The 18,320-nt window shown below is 35.5% G+C and overlaps 2 protein-coding genes and 1 non-coding gene across 4 annotated transcripts; 1 reads left to right on the top strand and 2 right to left on the bottom strand.

Moving 5' to 3' along the window:
• Positions 1-1,077: 1,077 nt before the first annotated feature.
• mnd1 (meiotic nuclear divisions 1 homolog (S. cerevisiae)) lies at positions 1,078-8,848 on the bottom strand. The gene is made up of 8 exons (XM_060891806.1): positions 8,715-8,848; positions 7,688-7,753; positions 7,384-7,441; positions 7,053-7,201; positions 6,578-6,652; positions 6,231-6,345; positions 3,653-3,697; positions 1,078-1,681 (listed from the first exon to the last, which is right to left on the bottom strand). The coding sequence occupies exons 1-8, from the start codon at positions 8,715-8,717 to the stop codon at positions 1,575-1,577; spliced, it is 618 nt and encodes a 205-aa protein (XP_060747789.1). The 5' UTR covers positions 8,718-8,848; the 3' UTR covers positions 1,078-1,574.
• On the bottom strand, positions 8,363-8,435 carry trnav-aac (transfer RNA valine (anticodon AAC)). Its single transcript has one exon. It is a non-coding gene; the product is annotated as a tRNA-Val (tRNA).
• Positions 8,849-9,730: 882 nt separating the features above from the next.
• tmem154 (transmembrane protein 154) lies at positions 9,731-17,833 on the top strand. Of its 2 annotated transcripts, none has more exons than XR_009647957.1 (11): positions 9,731-9,963; positions 12,405-12,467; positions 12,692-12,751; positions 13,622-13,690; positions 14,737-14,772; positions 15,004-15,063; positions 15,133-15,300; positions 15,619-15,673; positions 16,226-16,302; positions 16,526-16,642; positions 16,740-17,595. XR_009647957.1 is itself a non-coding variant. In XM_060864184.1 (11 exons), the coding sequence occupies exons 1-10, from the start codon at positions 9,825-9,827 to the stop codon at positions 16,552-16,554; spliced, it is 756 nt and encodes a 251-aa protein (XP_060720167.1). In that variant the 5' UTR covers positions 9,733-9,824; the 3' UTR covers positions 16,555-16,579; positions 17,632-17,833. The 2 variants fall into 2 exon arrangements, 1 of the variants encoding a protein (XP_060720167.1); XM_060864184.1 differs by lacking the exon at positions 16,740-17,595 and adding an exon at positions 17,632-17,833 and having other exon boundaries at positions 9,733-9,963; positions 16,526-16,579.
• The last annotated feature ends 487 nt before the right edge of the window (positions 17,834-18,320 follow it).

Raw genomic sequence — 18,320 nt, 5'->3', positions numbered from 1 at the left:
AATTCAGCATTTCTAGCATCTATTGATTGCTTAATTGATGCATTCATTGAAACTCAACTTTAATTAAAACAAATTAAAAGTATAGATAAAGTTAGCATATAATTATCTAGATTAAGATATACTACGCTTACACAAACTATCGCTGTAGAACAACTGATGCTATAAAGTAAGCTATAAAGTAAGCATTAAGTGTAACTGTAAATGGATAAAATATATGAAAATACACATAAGTATAAGTCATTATACTGTAATTTGATTAAAACTGGTTACAGTAATATAAATTGTGGGCTTTTCTCCAACCTGGTAACCAAGTACTAGTCATTCGCCTGAGTTGCCGGGTTGATCATATTCACTATCATATTTACTATTTTTAGTCCAATTGGAATGTAAAAGAGGTCTTCAGTGTAGCTAACTTTTGATGAACACACTGATCATTTCAGTGACAGAATCTTATATATATATATATATATATATATATATATATATATATATATATATATATATATACGTATATATATGTATATATATATATACGTATATATATATATATATATATACATATATATATGTATATATATATATATATGTATATATATATATATATATATATGTATATATATATATATATATATATATATACATATATATATATATATATATATGACATGATTTCACTTTATGAATAATGAACTAGACTCAGGTTTATAATTAGCATTAAAATTTGCATTCTGGTTGGAAATGACCAACCTGGCAACCTTGTAGCTAAGTCTGTGCACCCACTGCAGTCCAAAACACAGTGGGTTATCAAAACTATTTAACACTTTATTAAAATGTATTTTCCAGTCTGATTGCTTTTTTCTTTTCAAAAATAATATTTAGTCTCTTTACAGCCTCCTGTATGACTCACAAATGACAAACATATGAAGCTGTGCAACTGTGTACGTTTATGACTCATTCATACACTAATTATGACACACATTTTCATTAAATCTGAAATATTATGATTCATATGCATTGATGTTTGTCTGCCATCACACATTGTACTGTATCTCATATACAATGTACACCAGGGCTCTGTTTCAGTCAGGAGACAAAAAGGATTTATTTAGAAACCAAAATAATGAACACAGGCAAAAAAATTATCAAACAAAAATAACACAAATTAAATATTACATGCAATCAGATAACATTTGTTCAGCAAAAAATCAAAACTTTAGCAAAAGTTTTACCCAGATTTAATTTCTAAGGCCTTTTAAACTCAGAAGTTCAACCTGTTTTTTTTCCTTAGACCAACAATGGAACGCAATATAAAGTATGTTAAAACTCATGTGATAAACTTACAGCTATAATCTACATTAGCCTCGTAGCTCCAGAGCAAAATGTCTGAAATTTACTAAAGAAACAGAACTCACTTTGTATTTACAGCTCATTTCCTTTCTTCAGAAACAACAAAATACTTTTTTTTTTTAAAGATTTATTTACATATAATTATATATGTGAATAGCATTTGAACAAATAATTTATACCGGATATTTACTACGTGGTGTGTGTTTTGTTTGTGTGTGGACACTTGATCAATCCAGGTAGTCAAAGTCTTCTGGAATCTCAAAGGCTTTATCCAGCTGACTATCATCCATGCTGAACTTTCTCTTGGCCCATGATTTGATAGCAAACACATTATCTAGGGAGAAGGAATCGATTAATTGTGTTGATTCACAGTACAAGATAAGATTGGTAAGGTGTGTCACTCATGTTACACTTAACTCTGGGAGAGAAAAATCGGACACAATCAGTCTGCTTCACACACATCTGCTCAGAGTCGGATCTGTTCATTAACCTGTCGTATGTCATGATGGGTCACTGATTTAATAAATAAAACAGCCTTAAATATCTAATGTTATTGTTCTAAAATATTGAGCGGTTTATTACTGCAGCAACATCGACTCAATCCCACCTCATCTAACAGGCATCAGTGGGGATACAGTAATGTAATGAAACAACCCTTAGGGTGGAGACGGAGCTTCTCCGAAAATGGAAATAAGGTCAGGTCGACAAGGGTGTGTTAAAAACAATATTGGAATGCAGCTTTAATTTAAGTGTTTGCCAAGTTGAGAGCCTCAGGGGAAACCAGTCTTGCAAAATTACAACCATTACTTACAGGCAGTAATTAAAGTCTAATCGTGAATTACATTACAACATTTTTAAACTAATCTACATGCAGTACTTAAAGCAAAAAAGCCAACAATAACACATTTCTAACCTTATTTAAAAAATCTACAATATCTTGGTCTGCTAAGTGTACGTCTTCAAGGTCAGTTAACTGTTTCTCAACATCTGTGCGGAATCACAGCATTTAACTTCTATTCAGTAGTTTGAATAAAAAACAGATGTTTACTGTGTGCGGATCTACACAGTGGGCTCTAAAAACAACTATGTGACAAGATTGCGGGTAGATACGCATTGGTTGAGATATATATAAAATGTCTCCAAAGGATTGAAGATACCCCAAAGCACTGTTAGGTCCATTGTTTAAAAGTGGAAAGTGCATGGCATGACCAACGGTATGCCAAAATCAGAGCGTCCAAACTAGATGAATGGGAAAGAAGACACACCACCAGGAACCAAAAAGCAATCTTGACAGACCTACAAGGTTTATGGATTTTAAGATTTTAAAAAAGTTTTAAAAAATAAAAGTTTGTATAAAAGGTTTTGTAAAACCAAAGTAGAACTATTTGGCATGAATGTCACCACAGCCTCACTCACCAAAACAACACCATCTTAAATGCGAATGTGAGGACTCAGCCCAGACTTTGGCCACATGCTTTTGTTTATATTTTGTGTCACTTGTCTGCCCCGCCCTTGTCTCTTCCTCCCCGCCTCTGCACACCTGTTCTACATGTGTCTAATTGTTATTAGTATTTAGTCGAGCCACGTTGCCTTAAGCAGCGTGAATCCTCTGTTGTCGTTGTCTTGTCTAGTCGGTGTCCTAGTTTCTGTCCTGTTCTGTGTTTTTTAGTTAATAAACCCTGTTTATTTTAGCTATCCTGCATTTGGGTCTGTTTTATCCCTGCATTACTGACAGTGAAGCATGGTGGTGGCAGCATGAAGCTGCAGGGATGTTGCTTATGGATGAACTCAAGCACTGTGAGGTTCTGGAAATTAATTTGATGAAATATGCAAAACCTCTGAAAATAGGTTGTAAATTTTTATTCCAACATGATCCCAAATGACCCCGAGCATAATGCCAAAGTTTCCATGAAGCAGCGGCTTGCTCAGAACAAGGTCTATGTTTTAACACAAAATGGTGTTTGGAATGATGACACAGCATTTTCGAGACTCTCTAATACACACTAACTCATCTATTGTAAGACAGATCTGGTTGTCATGGTAACTAAGAAATCTTCAGTCACTGTTGAACGCTTATCTGTCTATGTAATAGCACATAACAGCATGCACTCTCTCATTCTATTTCCTTCAGAAGTATAGGGATTTGGGACACAGCCCAGGACCATTGACATAAACGGTGCAGAGTAGATAAAAAGACAACGAACATGTGTTCTGGTCTCTCTACAGTCCGGGTGTGATCGGGCATCTAGATATTGTCACTGGGAAACCATTTCACAGGATATTATTTCCTGCGGCTGAAACTTACCAGTCCATCTTGACACGGCTTCCTTCGCTGTGACGTTCTCTTTACCTACAGAAACACATCACAGCGCAGATTTAGTGTTGATTTTATACTATTAAATATCATTCACCACATTTTCTGTATTTTCTCTGCATGTTTTCGTGCCAGACAGAATCATATCCTTCTTAAATTCTGTCTGCTCAGTTCTCACTATAGAAAAAAAAACCATGATGACAATATAATGACTATAAGAGCACAAGTCCGCTGTGTACAGAGTAATAAGAGCAGCTGCAGTAAGCAGGATTTTGTGAAGAGGATAATGATTTCTTCATGTGTGAACACAGAGCTCTGGTGCATCTCGAGCACAACTGAAATTCTACACTTTCTTTACACTGTACTCAAAATTTAGGGTTTAGAACAGGCTTTAAAGCTCAATAATAATAATAATAATAATAATAATTATTATTATTATTATTATTATTATTGTATTCATTATTATTACAGGACTTCTCTTAATATTTTGAAGAAAATAATTTCCTTTTCTCTTTACTCTTTTTTATTCTAAATGTTTTATTTTTTAATAATCACACATTTAAAATTTAGCTCAAAGTGCTTTATGGTGTGGTGCAAAACGGAAAAACTTTAAAATTGTATTTAAAAATGCCTTTAAAAATGGTATTTAATTTTTAATAATAATAATAATAACAATAATAATAATAATTAATAATAATAATGACGATGATAATGATGATGATTATTATTATCATCGTCATTATTATTATTATTATTATTAATCATTGTCACAATCATAATAATTACAATATTGATAATTATTTATATTGTAATTATTATTAATTATCAATATTGTAACTATTATTATTGATATTAATATAATTTTTATTACTATTATTAATAGTAATTACTATTATTAATCATTATTAATATTGCAATTATTATTATTGTGACAGATAAAAGAAAACAACAATAAAAAGTCAACATTTTACGTATAAAAATAAATGTTTAAATCTTAATATTATTTATAAAGATAAAAATCTTTATCATCTTCTTTATCATCTTTTCTATACATTTTGTCAATTGGCAACATAATCATTTTGCCTCTTTCTGGAAGTGAATGCTTAAAATAATCAAATTCATTCATACAATGTAAGCTATTCATCTTTATTATATTAATTTTATCCTAATATCACAGAGAAATAATCCATGACCCCTTGAAGATTTCTGCAGGTCTAACGGACTGACCTGCTGCTTTTCCTCTTGACTAGATGTTATATTATTATCTCATTACAGCTCACTGGTATTGTTTTGTATTGTTTGGTTGCAGTAACGGTGTTGTCGGTCGTTAGGGTTTCTAGTGCAGAGCTTTAGATGAGGACAAGTCGAGACACGCTGAAGCTCAGATCGATAGAGTGCTGGTGCGGAGTGAGGCATTGTCTGTCAAACACAATTCAGGTGTGTTTAATCTGTGTAGAAAAACCTACACCGACTTACTTCTAAAGTTGTTTATAGACACTGGTGGCATCAACGTGACATGTCACGGCCCTTTCGAAATGAAGTGGGCGTGTGATGGGTTTATATTTTTAGCTTTGTGATATCGGGTTGCAGTTTATATCTGATCTTTGGTTCAGAAGAGTTAATAAAATAGAGCATGACTGATGCCAGACCCTGTAACTGGGTCATTGTAAAGCGAGACATTTCTCATATGAACTTGTTTCATCAAGCAAAACGGCGGTAATTAGTAAAAGCACAAAGTCATGTGCATTACGGTAAATGTTATCGCTTTCCTTCTAACTGCATGATGAAACTATAGAGGGGGGAAAAAAGCATGCCTGTACAAACACGCCCACTACGTTGTCGCTCATGGGGAACGTGTCAAAGTCAAAGCAGTACAGAATAAATTACTCACATTATTTAGGCCATTCTTAAGTGCTTTGATTACATGTTGTTCATCTTTGAAGACTATTAACATAAAGACTAGGAACTGTGATGATCCATAAAGTATCGATACTGTGATAAATCAATGTTTTTTACAGGTTAAATGCCTTAATTAAGTAATTTCCGCTGGAACAGTAAGTCAGAGCCACACGTGATAAACAGACAATGCGCTACATTTGATTGGACAGAAACTCTAATGTGAAGCTGAACTGCAAGATGATGTCATCAAAACTAAATCACAAACTATTATTAATCCATATATGAGCATCAAAACTATGGATTGATTTTTTTTTTTACGTTTCGTATGCATATAAAGGAACGTTAATTTGCTTCTCCATGGCAAAAGCAGAGAAAGAGTAAATCTCGTGCACGCCTGCATGCAAGTTAGACGGGTGCGACTTCTGCAGCTGATATGACATCATCCGTGTGCTTGACATTGTGTGTGTGTGTTTTGTTTGATTATGAAGGCAGGGTGGGACAAGGCTTCTGCATACATACGGTAAGACATATGATGTGACTAAAAACAATATACATGCTAGAAAGGTGCTGTCAATTCTATCGGTCTCTGGAAATGCAATAAACTCAGTGAATACAGATATTTACGGTCTGAGTGCTCGTGTGCTGAACCGGTTCTGCGTTCTGTACTCACGCATTTCCTCCACCACTTCTGGATCACACTCTTTATATTTCTCCAGTTCGGCACACAGGGCTTCTCTCTGCCCTCTCAGAGATGCGAGCTCCTTGTGAAGAGCCGCTCTCTCCTCCTGAACACACAAGAGATTGAGATTTTCTACTTTTTCACATATATATCTCTTTAGATTTTTTGACAATATATTGATCCATCAACATATTGATCCATCGATGATGATTATTTCTTCTTTCTTATTGATAAACATTATATATTGCAGAACGTGACAGTATATAAAACAGTAGATTATATTATAATACACTTAATTCTAGCTGAATGTGTGTGAGCATGAGACAGGGAGCTCTTACGGTATCTTGTCGTCCCTCTTTGGCTTTTTTAACGGCCTGCTGTAGAGCCGCGTTCCGCTGCTTTCCATCCTCGTGCTGCAGAAAGAGATCAAGTATAGTTTTAAATCTGGCTGTAATAAGAAATAATAAATAAACATACAGCTCGGTATAAATGTCTACGCATGGAATTGTAATTTAAAAAAAAAAATCTGAATAATTCGACTCCGGAATAGCGGAGTCTTAAATCCGACTGAATTTCATCCAAATCTCTTCACATTCGTGAAGTCTCGTGTCGTGGAACGAATCTGGACGGATCTAAAAGTGCAACAGGAGATTTCTTTCTTGGACAAATAGCCAGACTAATGCAGGAAAGATCAATAATATACATGTACAGTGAATAAATTATTCAGCATTTAGTTACTAACAGCATCACGTCCCCATGTTTGTCCTTCACACTCTTATTAGTAAAGCATGAATTTCTCAGCATGTTTCTCACCAGTTTCTCCAGATCTTCCTGTTTGCGCTTGCGAGCGTGAAGCGCTTTACTGGGAAAAGACCAGAAATAGTTCGAGGTTCCGACTCTCTCCGAGTCCACCATGTTGTCATCTACAAGGCTCTGCAGCACTTCTTTCACCGACATGGGGGCTGAAAAAAATTATAATAATAAACAAATAAAATAAAAAGTTTTTAATTGTAAATATATTTTTTTTGTCATCCTGCCAACTGTCACACAAGACGTCATAATGGAAATGGCCGAACAAGTCCTTAATTCAGACGTCATAAAAATGTTTTCTTCAGGCATCAATGAGTTTTAGAACTTTACTCACTGATTCCTTTGGTTTTTGGGGCGATTTTTTCGATGTCCTTTAGCTGAAACACGTCTTTCTGTTGGAGACAAAGACAAAGATGGATGGTTGTGGATTTAACAACGGTAATATTGTTATTATAGATACTTTAAAATATACTCCTGATCTCTGAACTCCACTCAAAAATCACAAGATAACATTTGTGCCTATTATAAAGTCTACATTTGGGCAGATTTCAAGAAAGAAACACTTGTTGTTTTAAGGCTTCCTTGACGTGAACATCGATCCGTTCTTTACGTGAGCTGTAATGGACTCACTTTCTTACCGTTTCAAAGAATATCTCCATCATACGGCTTCGTTTCTCTTCCAGACTCAAGCCTTTCTTCTTCGACTGTTTGGAGAAAACACAGCCGGTGAAAACACGATTTGTTACACGAGCGAATTGTTTACACGTCAAACAAACGCGTGTCTAATCTATTTAAATATATTGATATAAAGTACGATGTATAGAAATTTAACGAATTCCTTTTACGGTTCCAAAAAAACCCATTTCCACCAGCTTTTGAGGACGTCTGTGCTGGACGTCACGCTCCACGGTAGTCGGAATCGTCACGTTAAAGTAGACGCACGACATCTAGACTTAAATATTAGAATTCTAACAAATGTAATGAATATTGCGTTTACTATCAAAAAGGTCACGATTGTCGATCTCACACCTCTCCATCGTTTCATCACCCGGCTCACGGCAACTAAATACGCCGTAAACGCATAAACCCAAAAGTGTCCTAACTAAAACCACTAATAAACTTTGGCTCAAACAAATAATTCTGTTTATAGAAATGAAAACGATTAACTCCGTCCGACAGGCATTAGATATCAGAATTTAAAGCAAATATAGTTTTAGGAATTGTATACAGTATATGTATTAAAGAGTTAACAGACGCTTTTTAATAAAACGTGTGTAGTATTTTATAGAATTACAATTAAAAGATGTGACTTTTGTTCCCGCCCGGTTTCGAACCGAGGACCTTTCGCGTGTTAGGCGAACGTGATAACCACTACACTACGGGAACTGAGCTACAAACCCACCACCCCTAATAAATCACTATCACGACACATATAATGAAAGAGAGTGTTCATGATGAAATGTTTCCCCCACATTTCATCACAGTTTAATTTATTTCACCCGAATCATAATAATATTAACTGTATAGCAAACATAATACTAATTATTATTGATATTATTTTTAACAAGCTAACCGGCTAACAACAACAAACATCTATGTTTACATGGCCATATTCACCATATAATCGGATCTAACTACACAAGGTAACATTTCTATCACACCTACCATCGTCTAAAATGAAGTTCAACAAGTTCTTCAGTCACAAAGTCTGATATTTTGTTCTTTTTTTGTTTCCCGCCAACAAATAAAACTATGTTTGAACAGCGTGGCGGTTTTGGAACTTTGCGCATGCGCAGTTGTCTTTCGGATTTTTTTTATTAATTTTGTTTAACATAAGCATAAACATAAGCAATAGAGTGTCTAATAAAGGTTAATATTTATATTATTGCATAAACGAATACAAATAATAGGAAACCAATGAGCTCGGCCTGGTGTTAACTGGGATGTTTAAAATTAATTAGTTTAAAAAAAACGAGCATTTGGCGCCATCTAGTGGTCAATGTGGTGCAGTAGCGTAGTTCAGACACTAGATGGCGGTGTGACTCATCACACGTTTTACTGTATGCTACTTAATGAGCTTATTATATGTGCAACAATTAACAAATATATATTAATAACATAATATATTTGTTATATATTTATATATAACCACTGTAAGCAATTTAATCCTATGTTAGATTTGGATTAGTTTTTTATTAGTACTTATTAATGGCAAGCGTACATTCTACAGTTTTAATTCAGGTTCCTGGTGAGGGTTCATGGTGGTGAGAGGCTGACACGTTTAGTCCAGACTTTACATGAATTAAAGGTCCTCACCAGACATCAAAGGTGTGATATAATCTCTACAGGTGGTCCTGGGTCTGTCTCAACATTAGATAGGTGCAATCCAGGTGCAGTCATAGGAGCATAAAATTCACCTGACACTTAATTTCTCCTCCTAAACAGCAGATATGAACAAGAACAATTGTGAAATTGTGACATTATGGTTAACTGGTGGTGTGATACCCTGAATGTGTACACACACACACACACACACACACATTTACTCTGCACTTTCTTACACACGTACACATATTTGGTCAAGCCGAATACTTTGGCTGCAAGGATCTGTTTTAACAGAGAGTGTGACCTGTAGCAACAAGTTCGCTGCTGCTTGCATCACATCCGCACACACACACACACACACACACACACACACAGAGAGAGAGAGAGAGAGAGAAAGAGAGATCTTTCGTCCTCTAGGTGAGTCAAAGCTGAAGGAGGAAGCAGGATGTCATGACGGAGGGTTGCTACTATGGCACTGTGTCTGTCTCTGCCCTGAGTAAGGGCCATTACTGCCACCGAGGATTGTGGGAAATGGCCCACGATGTGTTGCTGTTAATCTTGGCACTGACAGCCTGTCTGACTGAACCTGGTAGGTGCAAACAGAGCAACAGATTTATCTCACTGACAGAGATTTCTCTCTCTCTCTCTCTCTCTCTCTCTCTCTCTCTCTTCTTCTTCTTCTTCTTCTTCTTCTTCTTCTTCTTCTCTCTCTCTCTCTCTTCCTCTCTCTCTCTCTCTCTCTCTCTCTCTCTCTCTCTCTCATTTTTCTTAGATCTGAATTCTTGGATCATGTGTATGTGTGAAAATCTATCTATCTATCTATCTATCTATCTATCTATCTATCTATCTATCTATCTATCTATCTATCTATCTATCTATCTATCTATCTATCTATCTATCTATCTATCTATCTATCTATCTATCTATCTATCTATCTGCCTGTCTATCTGTCTATCTATCTATCTTGCTTTAATTGTAATTTAGATAAAGACACTTTCATTCATTATAATGTCCTAATGTACTACTCATAGTTTTGAGTACTACTCATATTTATTGTGCATCCTTAATCACACTCTAGCTAATTATTTTTAGCATCCACATGTCATTTTGTTGACTATTTTTACTTCTAGAGAGATTTTTTCATTTGCTAGTTCCAACATTGTGGAACATTGTTGATTATGGTGGAAAGTATGTTATCAATTACGGATAAGTGTAATTATAACAGCGTGATCATTTTTATGAGGACCTTTCCATCTCATGTCCATGCTGTATCAGTCTGTTTTTAAACTATTTATATAAAAAGCTAACCGTTTAATGTTAACCTCGTCATGAGCTTAGCTAGCTAGCACTGCAGATAGTAAACAAAATTGGCTAGCCTGTTCAGACACATGTTTGCTTTCAGATTTTCATGCGATGCAATTCAGATGGAATTGTTAGATCCTGAAAAAAAGATTTGAGAATACAGATAAATGCTGCAATACTGAAAATCGTTCTAAGAGACTTACAGGTGATTTAAAGTCCTTTCACGTGTTAAGAGCCGATCAGTGTGACGCTGTACGAGTGAGACGTGAGTCACGTCTCGGATTTCAGATTCTTCAGTCTCTTAAAGAAACTGTTTTTCTGTTTGTTTCTCATCTCATTCCAAATAGAAACTCGTCTTTTTCTCTCTTAGTTTATTTCATTTTATACATGTTAGGATCCGGTTTAACAAGTATATTCACTTGAATGGCATAAAACCTCATTAAATGTCTTTTCTTCTCCTGTTGAGCTTTTAAGAGTTTTTTCAGACGTGCTGTTGAAACTTAGACAAGACAACACATGCACATGAGTCACATGACAAAGGTCATGGATTAAAGACTAGAAAAAAACACAAACAGAGTTAAAAGTGTCAACTTTGTGTTCCCATGGCCTACGCAACAGCTAGTTAAGAGCTAATTAGCATTTTATGCAAGGACACTAATCACAGGATATGCTGTATGTTAGATGTAACGTAAAGCAGCTGTAACTTGAAATGTGATTTTAGAGAACATAACTGAGCAGAAAATGACTAAAGCACTAGCGCATACGACCTACAGTTCTATCTTATAGATAATGTAAATCATTTCTCACTACACTTGCAGTGAATTATGGGTAACACATAAGTAGTCACTTGTCCATCAAAGACCCTGCATGAACACCTAATAATAAAGATGGTTAGCATGTCGAAACTGTTTTTACTTTCAGACATTACTCCAATGCAGTGGGATTTAGCACTCACTTCATCTCTATCTGAAGTGAGAGTGAGAGTGCAGCGGCGCTTTTAGTCCTTTGGTCTGGCCACCTCTCTTACCTCTCTCTTTCTTACAGATCAGCTTCCTGTCTTTTCTCATTTCACTGGTGATGTCTGAACATGCAAAGCTTTTCCTAATACAGATATTGGGTGTGGGTGTATTTACTTCCTTATCTGTAGCCTGGTTATCTGATTCAAACCTGTAAAACAATAGCGTGTACTGTATTATGTAGAATTGGACAGGTTGATGGCTAAAACTTAGGACCACGTTTGGTGTAGGATTAGGGCTGTGTTAATAAGCCGGTGTCAGTTAAAAGTTCTAGATATACTCACTGTTCGGTTTTTCAGCTATAAAATGATCAAAATGTTGTCTGTATCCTGTTTTGAATAATTATATGTAATTAATTGAAACCACGGAGCTTTGGGGTTCTTTTACATGTATAGATTTTTTGATAGAGGACGATAGAAGGTCATTGCTGTATAACTGCACATAAAGAGAGAGATTATTACCACATGCATAGCTTCAGCTCCTAATATCTGATTATTCGTCTGATATCAAAGATGGGTTTCAGTCAGTAGAAATAACAGAGAAGTGTCTCGGTAGTGACGGTAGGTTGCCCTGACTGTCTGATACGTGATGCTAGATTCACGCACAAGAACAAATCAGACTACCGTTGTGTAAAGGACGGTGATCATTTCATCACGTTATTCAAAGCTCGTACAGTGTTTTTTATTTTCTGCACACATGCTTCTATCTGCAGCTCGCTGTGACGAGATCGATGTATCTGGAATTCCAAAAACAGAAGCACAAAGCACCAGTATCTGTGAGTGACTTTTCAATACCCATAATGGCTGCCATTTGTGGTCACGGTATTTAACAAATCAGTACAAGCAGTTTCCCTCAAAACATATTTATTTATATGGCTAGACTTATAAATGCTTGATTCTGATTGGTTAAAAAAGTGTTGATTGGTTTTGTACAGCAGCAGAAATAACGTGAGTAAATGTTTGTAGACGTGTAAAGGTTTTTTTTATTTCGTTTATTCAGCAACAACTATAATAGACACTCCTCCTGTGACCACTGTAACATGGAGCAGCACATTCACAGGTAAATAACAACAATTATACACATTAAATATGGGATTATTAGTTATATATGGTCCACAATCTAAATCTGTATGACAAATCTGTGTTTGAACAATAGTTCTGATTATTGTTTAAAAAAATATTTCCTTTTGTTTTTAAAGTATGAGCTATATATGTAGGCGTAGTATGATAGGCAAGTCTATGGAAAAAACACCTAAAAAGTAAAAATAAAATTAGAATGGTGCGTGTGTGTGTGTGTGTGTGTGTGTGTACTGGCATAATTTTACTCTCTATGTATCATTATAGGTTTCAGTGTTTTTTCCTCAGCATGTACAAATGTTTAAAATAGTTTTATGAGTCACATTAACAATGTTTCCTTGAATTTTCCACCAACACATTAGAATAACATCCAAAATATTGCACATAACCTAGCTTTATAATTAGCTTTAGTTAACCTGATAGTAGTTTAGTTTTTTGTAGTTTAGCTGATCGTAGTTAAGGTCACTGTAACTTAGCTGGTGGTAGTTTACTATCATAGTTTAGGTCACTATTAATCAGCTGATGGTAGTTTAGTAGCCGATGTTGGTTTGGTTTGCTGTAGTTAAGCTGATCCTTGTTTAGTTGATTGTAGTTTATTAGCTGATAATACTTCGGTTTTCTGTAGTTTAGCTGATGGTAGTTTAGTGGCTGATAGTTTGGTTTGCTGTAGTGTAGCTGATTGTAATTCAGTTTGCTGTAGTTTAGTTGATTGTAGTTTATTAGTTGATAGTACTTTGGTTTTCTATAGTTTAACTGATGGTAGTTTTGTTCGCCGTAGTTTAAGCTGGAACTCTCAGAACTCTCTGGAACTTTATAGTTTGTTGTAATTGTACTTGTGAATGTTGCATTACAGTTGATGTCCAGGACGAAGAGGATTCCGGAGATGCTGAAACACTTGCACAGGTTACTCTGAAGCAGAATTGTGAGTAAATCTGTCACATGGTGTTATAGCTTCTGTAGCACAGTATGCTAACTAGGTGGGGTTTAAAGTCCACAGAGGAGCTCACTTTTTCCAGAGCATCTTGTTGTACAGCATTTACACTGGCAGCCTGACAATACAGAGTTTTGTCACATAGCTTGAAGGTGCAATGAAGAGCTTGCACTTATAAACAGCTTCATGTGCCACTTTACTAAAGAAATGTACTGATTATTCAGTGTGGCAACACGAATCACGACTAACTGAGGGGAAAAACACAAAGGGGAAATTAACAAGGGTGGGTGAGTTTCACTTCACTTTTGCAAATGCATTGACACTACAGACACAATCAGGTGAGCAGTGAAGCCCTGAGTGAGGGATTAGTGAGTATGAAAACTTTCGCTTTGAATGAAAATCACCTTTGTTTGGCATTCAATTCAACATAAAGAGTTTCATTAGAAATATTATCAGCTACAACCTGAGTGAGAAACAGGACCTTTTAAAAAAGTTTTCCAGTATTCGGTTCCATCCCTTTTTTGCTTTAATGACAGCCTGCGCTCGTGTTGGTACACACTCGCCAAGTTTGTTCACAACCAGATGATCCATTTTAGGTCAAATTTGCAGGAACGTGTGAATCAGTGGACGAGATAAGACTCACGGAAAATATGAGCTTTTGTACGAATCAGTTAACGTGGTCAGTATCTCACATTTGACCTAGAAATTCTTGAAAGCAATCTGTAGTTATACCGTTGTTCCTATTTACATATGTTAAATGTATATTATTTTGTGTAATTATTGTCAGTTTGTGCAGATTGGACAATCAAACATCTTCAGACAAGGATTATTTACCTTCATTTAGAAGAAATAGACATTTGATACCTTAAAATAGTGAGCAAATTTATGCTAAGCAAATTTGCGAGAACTATAATACTGTAAATTTAATACATACAGATTTTGGTAATTATGTAATTAATACTTTAACTGCATAATTAAAAGCTTTAAGATGATGTCTTATTTATTTATTTATTTATTTATTTTCTATTTTAACACAGCCACGATGAAGCAGACTCCTAATAATACAACCACAGGTAATGAACTATGAATTCTTTCATCCCTGTGTTTAAATCTTTAGTTAATTAAAAACCTCAAGCACAAGCTGTGACCTTCACTTATGAACAATAAACTAAAGAAATCATAATACACAAATGAGCTTTTTAAAATTTATGTCTGTGATGTAGATATTTAATCCTGGGTTGTTATGAGGTTACCCACAATGCCTTGCACATCTCAGTGCTCATGTACACTTGTTTGTTGTATAGATAAGAAGCTCAAGTCTGCATCCAAGAGTTCTATATCTCACACTACAGTTGCAAATCATGGTGAGTAAGCTTTCTATTTTGTGTGTTAGAGTGTGTTAGGCTATAATACACTCCAACATCCTGTTCCAGATGTTGAAGGGCAGAATAACAGCACACAGGATGAAGACAAAACGGAGATATGGGACCCAGGGATGATGTTCATGATCATCGCAGTATGTCTGACCCTCACTCTGATCCTGGTAGTCGCTACAGTCGGATTAGTGATCGTATGCAGGAGGAGGAAAAGAAACACTGCAGGTGAGGTGGAGCTCAGGGTCATCACGACAGAACACACTAGTGTTAATGTGTGTGTGTGTGTGAGAGAGAGAGAGAGAGAGAGAGAGAGAGAGTGTGTGTGTGTGTGTGTGTGAGAGAGAGAGAGAGAGAGAGAGAGAGAGGTGGGTGTGTGCATGTGAGAGACAGTGTGAGAGGTGGGTGTGCCCCTATACCACATCTAACTTTGACAGTTGAAATGTGTGTGTGTGTGTGTGTGTGGTCACAGCTGCATGTACAGGCTAAGAAATTGCTGATAAATAACAAAAACATAAAAAATAGCAAGTTTTTTCCTTCTTTCAGATCCTGAGAAAGATGATCCGTATCTGAATGATGACTTTGGAGAGAAAGTGCCGATGTAAGTGTCCATCAATCTCCATAATAAAATAAAACTGTAAGTGTATCAGTTCATCATGCTAACGTCTGAGCGTCTCATCTCCTCATTAAGAGAGATTAGAGAGGAAGGTGGGGACAGTCAAGGAGGCCACTGATTCATGAACTCATTTTTGATCGAATGTCCTACGGCACTACACGTCATAACAAACCTTTACAACATATAAAGCTAAACATATACATCTATTAAACACAGGTGCTGAGGCCCTAAGGAACACAGAAATCAGGAAGTAATAAAGAGACAAACAGGAAGTGGTTACAAACAGAACACTTTTGTGTGTCCCTAAAGATGAGGCAATTTTCAAAAGTAATTACATTGAGGAAGTGTGACTTTCCTATAAATATTGCTCTTGTCAATAAAATAGGATATGTGGATATTCTGTATATACGGGTGTATAGTGTGTGTGTTTGTGTGTGTTTGCACACATTTATGTATAATTATTGGTGTGTGTGTCTGTGTGTGTGTGTGTGTGTGTGTGTATGTGTGTCTGTGTGTGTGTCTGTGTGTGTGTTTAAGGCCCATGTTTGAAGACGACATGCCCTCTGTGATGGAGTTGGAGATGGAGGATTTTGAGAAATGGATGATAAAAAGAGGTATAAACAATATCGGTGTCAGAGTAGAATTAAATCCACTAGGTGTCGCTAAACTCTAACAAATATTCAACAGGAACTTGGAATTATTATTGTTTAAGCTCTCAGACTAGTGTCTGTTGTTGTTTTTGGACAATTTATTTGTTTTCATTATAAGTTAAAGATAAACCGTCTGATTTTAATGCAATGAGAAACAGGTGTATTGTTTTTTTATCCTCACCTGCAGGGAGCGACATCAGTGTGGAGTCAAAATAGAGGCATCCTTCATGATCACACTGCTGTGAGTAATGAGTGTGTTGTGGAATATAGCCTGTGCTTCTGTGTGTAGTTATAATGAGTGTGTAGTTATAATAAGTGTGTGTAGTTATAATGAGTGTGTGTTAGGATTGTAATGAGTGTGTAGTTACTGTATATTGAGTGTGTAGTTATAATGAGTGTGTGTTAGGATTATAATGAGTGTGTAGTTATAATGAGTGTGTGTTAGGATTGTAATGAGTGTGCAGTTATAATGAGTGTGTAGTTATAATGAGTTTGTGTTAGGATTATAATGAGTGTGCAGTTATAATGAGTGTGTAGTTATAATGAGTGTGTGTTAGGATTATAATGAGTGTGTAGATATAATGAGTGTGTGTTAGGATTGTAATGAGTGTGTAGTTATAATGAGTGTGTGTTAGGATTGTAATGAGTGTGTAGTTATAATGAGTGTGTGTTAGGATTGTAATGAGTGTGTAGTTATAATGAGTGTAATGAGTGTGTAGTTATAATGAGTGTAATGAGTGTGTAGTTATAAGTCTGTGTTAAGTGAAGCTGCTGATTGGTCAGCTATTGTAAAGGCCCTTATGACATCATCAGCTGGCAGTTAGAACCTTTATCAGTGAACTTCATATAGAAAATTTCACACTCTGTAACAGTTATTAAAAAAGTTTATAGAAATAAGAAAAGAAACCTCTTTGTAATATGACAAATAGCAAGATGCTGACAAAATGATAGAAGATTACAGTGTTCGATGAACAGGTTTCTCTTCACTTTCTTCTTGTGATTATTATATTCCTATCTAAGCAATTTTCAGACGCGAGTGTCTGAGTGTGTTTATAATGTGATTAAATCACAACAGAAAACACACACAGCCGATTGTGTTACTTCCTGCAGCAGCACATGTGCTTGTGTATCCTTATCTTTTATTGAACTTTATTGAGAAAACTGTTTGTTTGGGGGAAAATGCTTATCTCAGACACTTCACTGTAGATTTAACTTAGACTGCTTTGTGTGTGTGTGTGTGTGTGTGTGTGTGTGTGTTGTGCTTCCTTTATCTATTTCCCTCTTGTCCTGCAGGTAATTGCTGTTGGACTCGGATAGAAAGAGTGAGAGAGTGAGAGAGATGGAGCACTCAGCATCCTATCATTTTTCCTGTGAACACACACACATATACACACACACACACACACACACAACACACACACTTTAACACCCTCTCTGATTTTATATTATAAAGATTTCACCATTACAACCGAATAAAAAAAATAATTTTGACATATCACATGTGTGCACTGTTGTTTTGAAGCTTAATGAGAACATACACACACACACACACACACACACACACACACACACACACACACACACACACACGGGATTCTGCTCAACCTATTCCTAGTTAATTTCGTTTTATTAGATGAAAGACTAAATATGAAACATGCATGTCTGTATGATGGGTAGATCGGGACATGACAATGCTGAATGTGACGCACACAAGCGACATTATAACATCAGTTTTTCCTTTAAATTAGCAGTCAAATCCTAAATAGTGTTTGTTATCATGGACATATTCCCATTTACCACCTGTATTTAAATGTGTTTTGTTATTTCAGAGTGGAAATTTTTGCTGTTTTATTTTTTAATTTGTAAATAATGAGATATACTGTATTTTGCAGCAATTTTATATTTTATTATGAACTGTATGAGTTTTGTATCTTTATCTCCAATTGAAACCCTTTTTGTAAAAAAAAAAAAAATAGTAATAA

This window comes from Tachysurus vachellii, chromosome 2, assembly GCF_030014155.1.
Source record: "Tachysurus vachellii isolate PV-2020 chromosome 2, HZAU_Pvac_v1, whole genome shotgun sequence".
In the NCBI taxonomy this organism is placed as follows: Eukaryota; Metazoa; Chordata; class Actinopteri; order Siluriformes; family Bagridae; genus Tachysurus; species Tachysurus vachellii.
This window is presented reverse-complemented; position numbering and strand designations above follow the sequence as displayed.

Bases quoted from the DNA above. Each gene is read 5' to 3' on its own strand.
- mnd1 (XM_060891806.1), bottom strand. The intron at 7,202-7,383 runs GTGAGTAAAGTT...AATTTTTTTCAG, and splicing joins CCCAAAAACCAAAGGAATCA to CCCCCATGTCGGTGAAAGAA. The intron at 1,682-3,652 runs GTAAGTTTCAGC...CCTTCTCCCTAG, and splicing joins AGCCGTGTCAAGATGGACTG to ATAATGTGTTTGCTATCAAA.
- tmem154 (XM_060864184.1), top strand. From the start codon at position 9,825: ATGACGGAGGGTTGCTACTATGGCACTGTGTCTGTCTCTGCCCTGAGT. The intron at 14,773-15,003 runs GTAATGAACTAT...TTTGTTGTATAG, and splicing joins TCCTAATAATACAACCACAG to ATAAGAAGCTCAAGTCTGCA. The intron at 16,303-16,525 runs GTATAAACAATA...CCTCACCTGCAG, and splicing joins GAAATGGATGATAAAAAGAG to GGAGCGACATCAGTGTGGAG.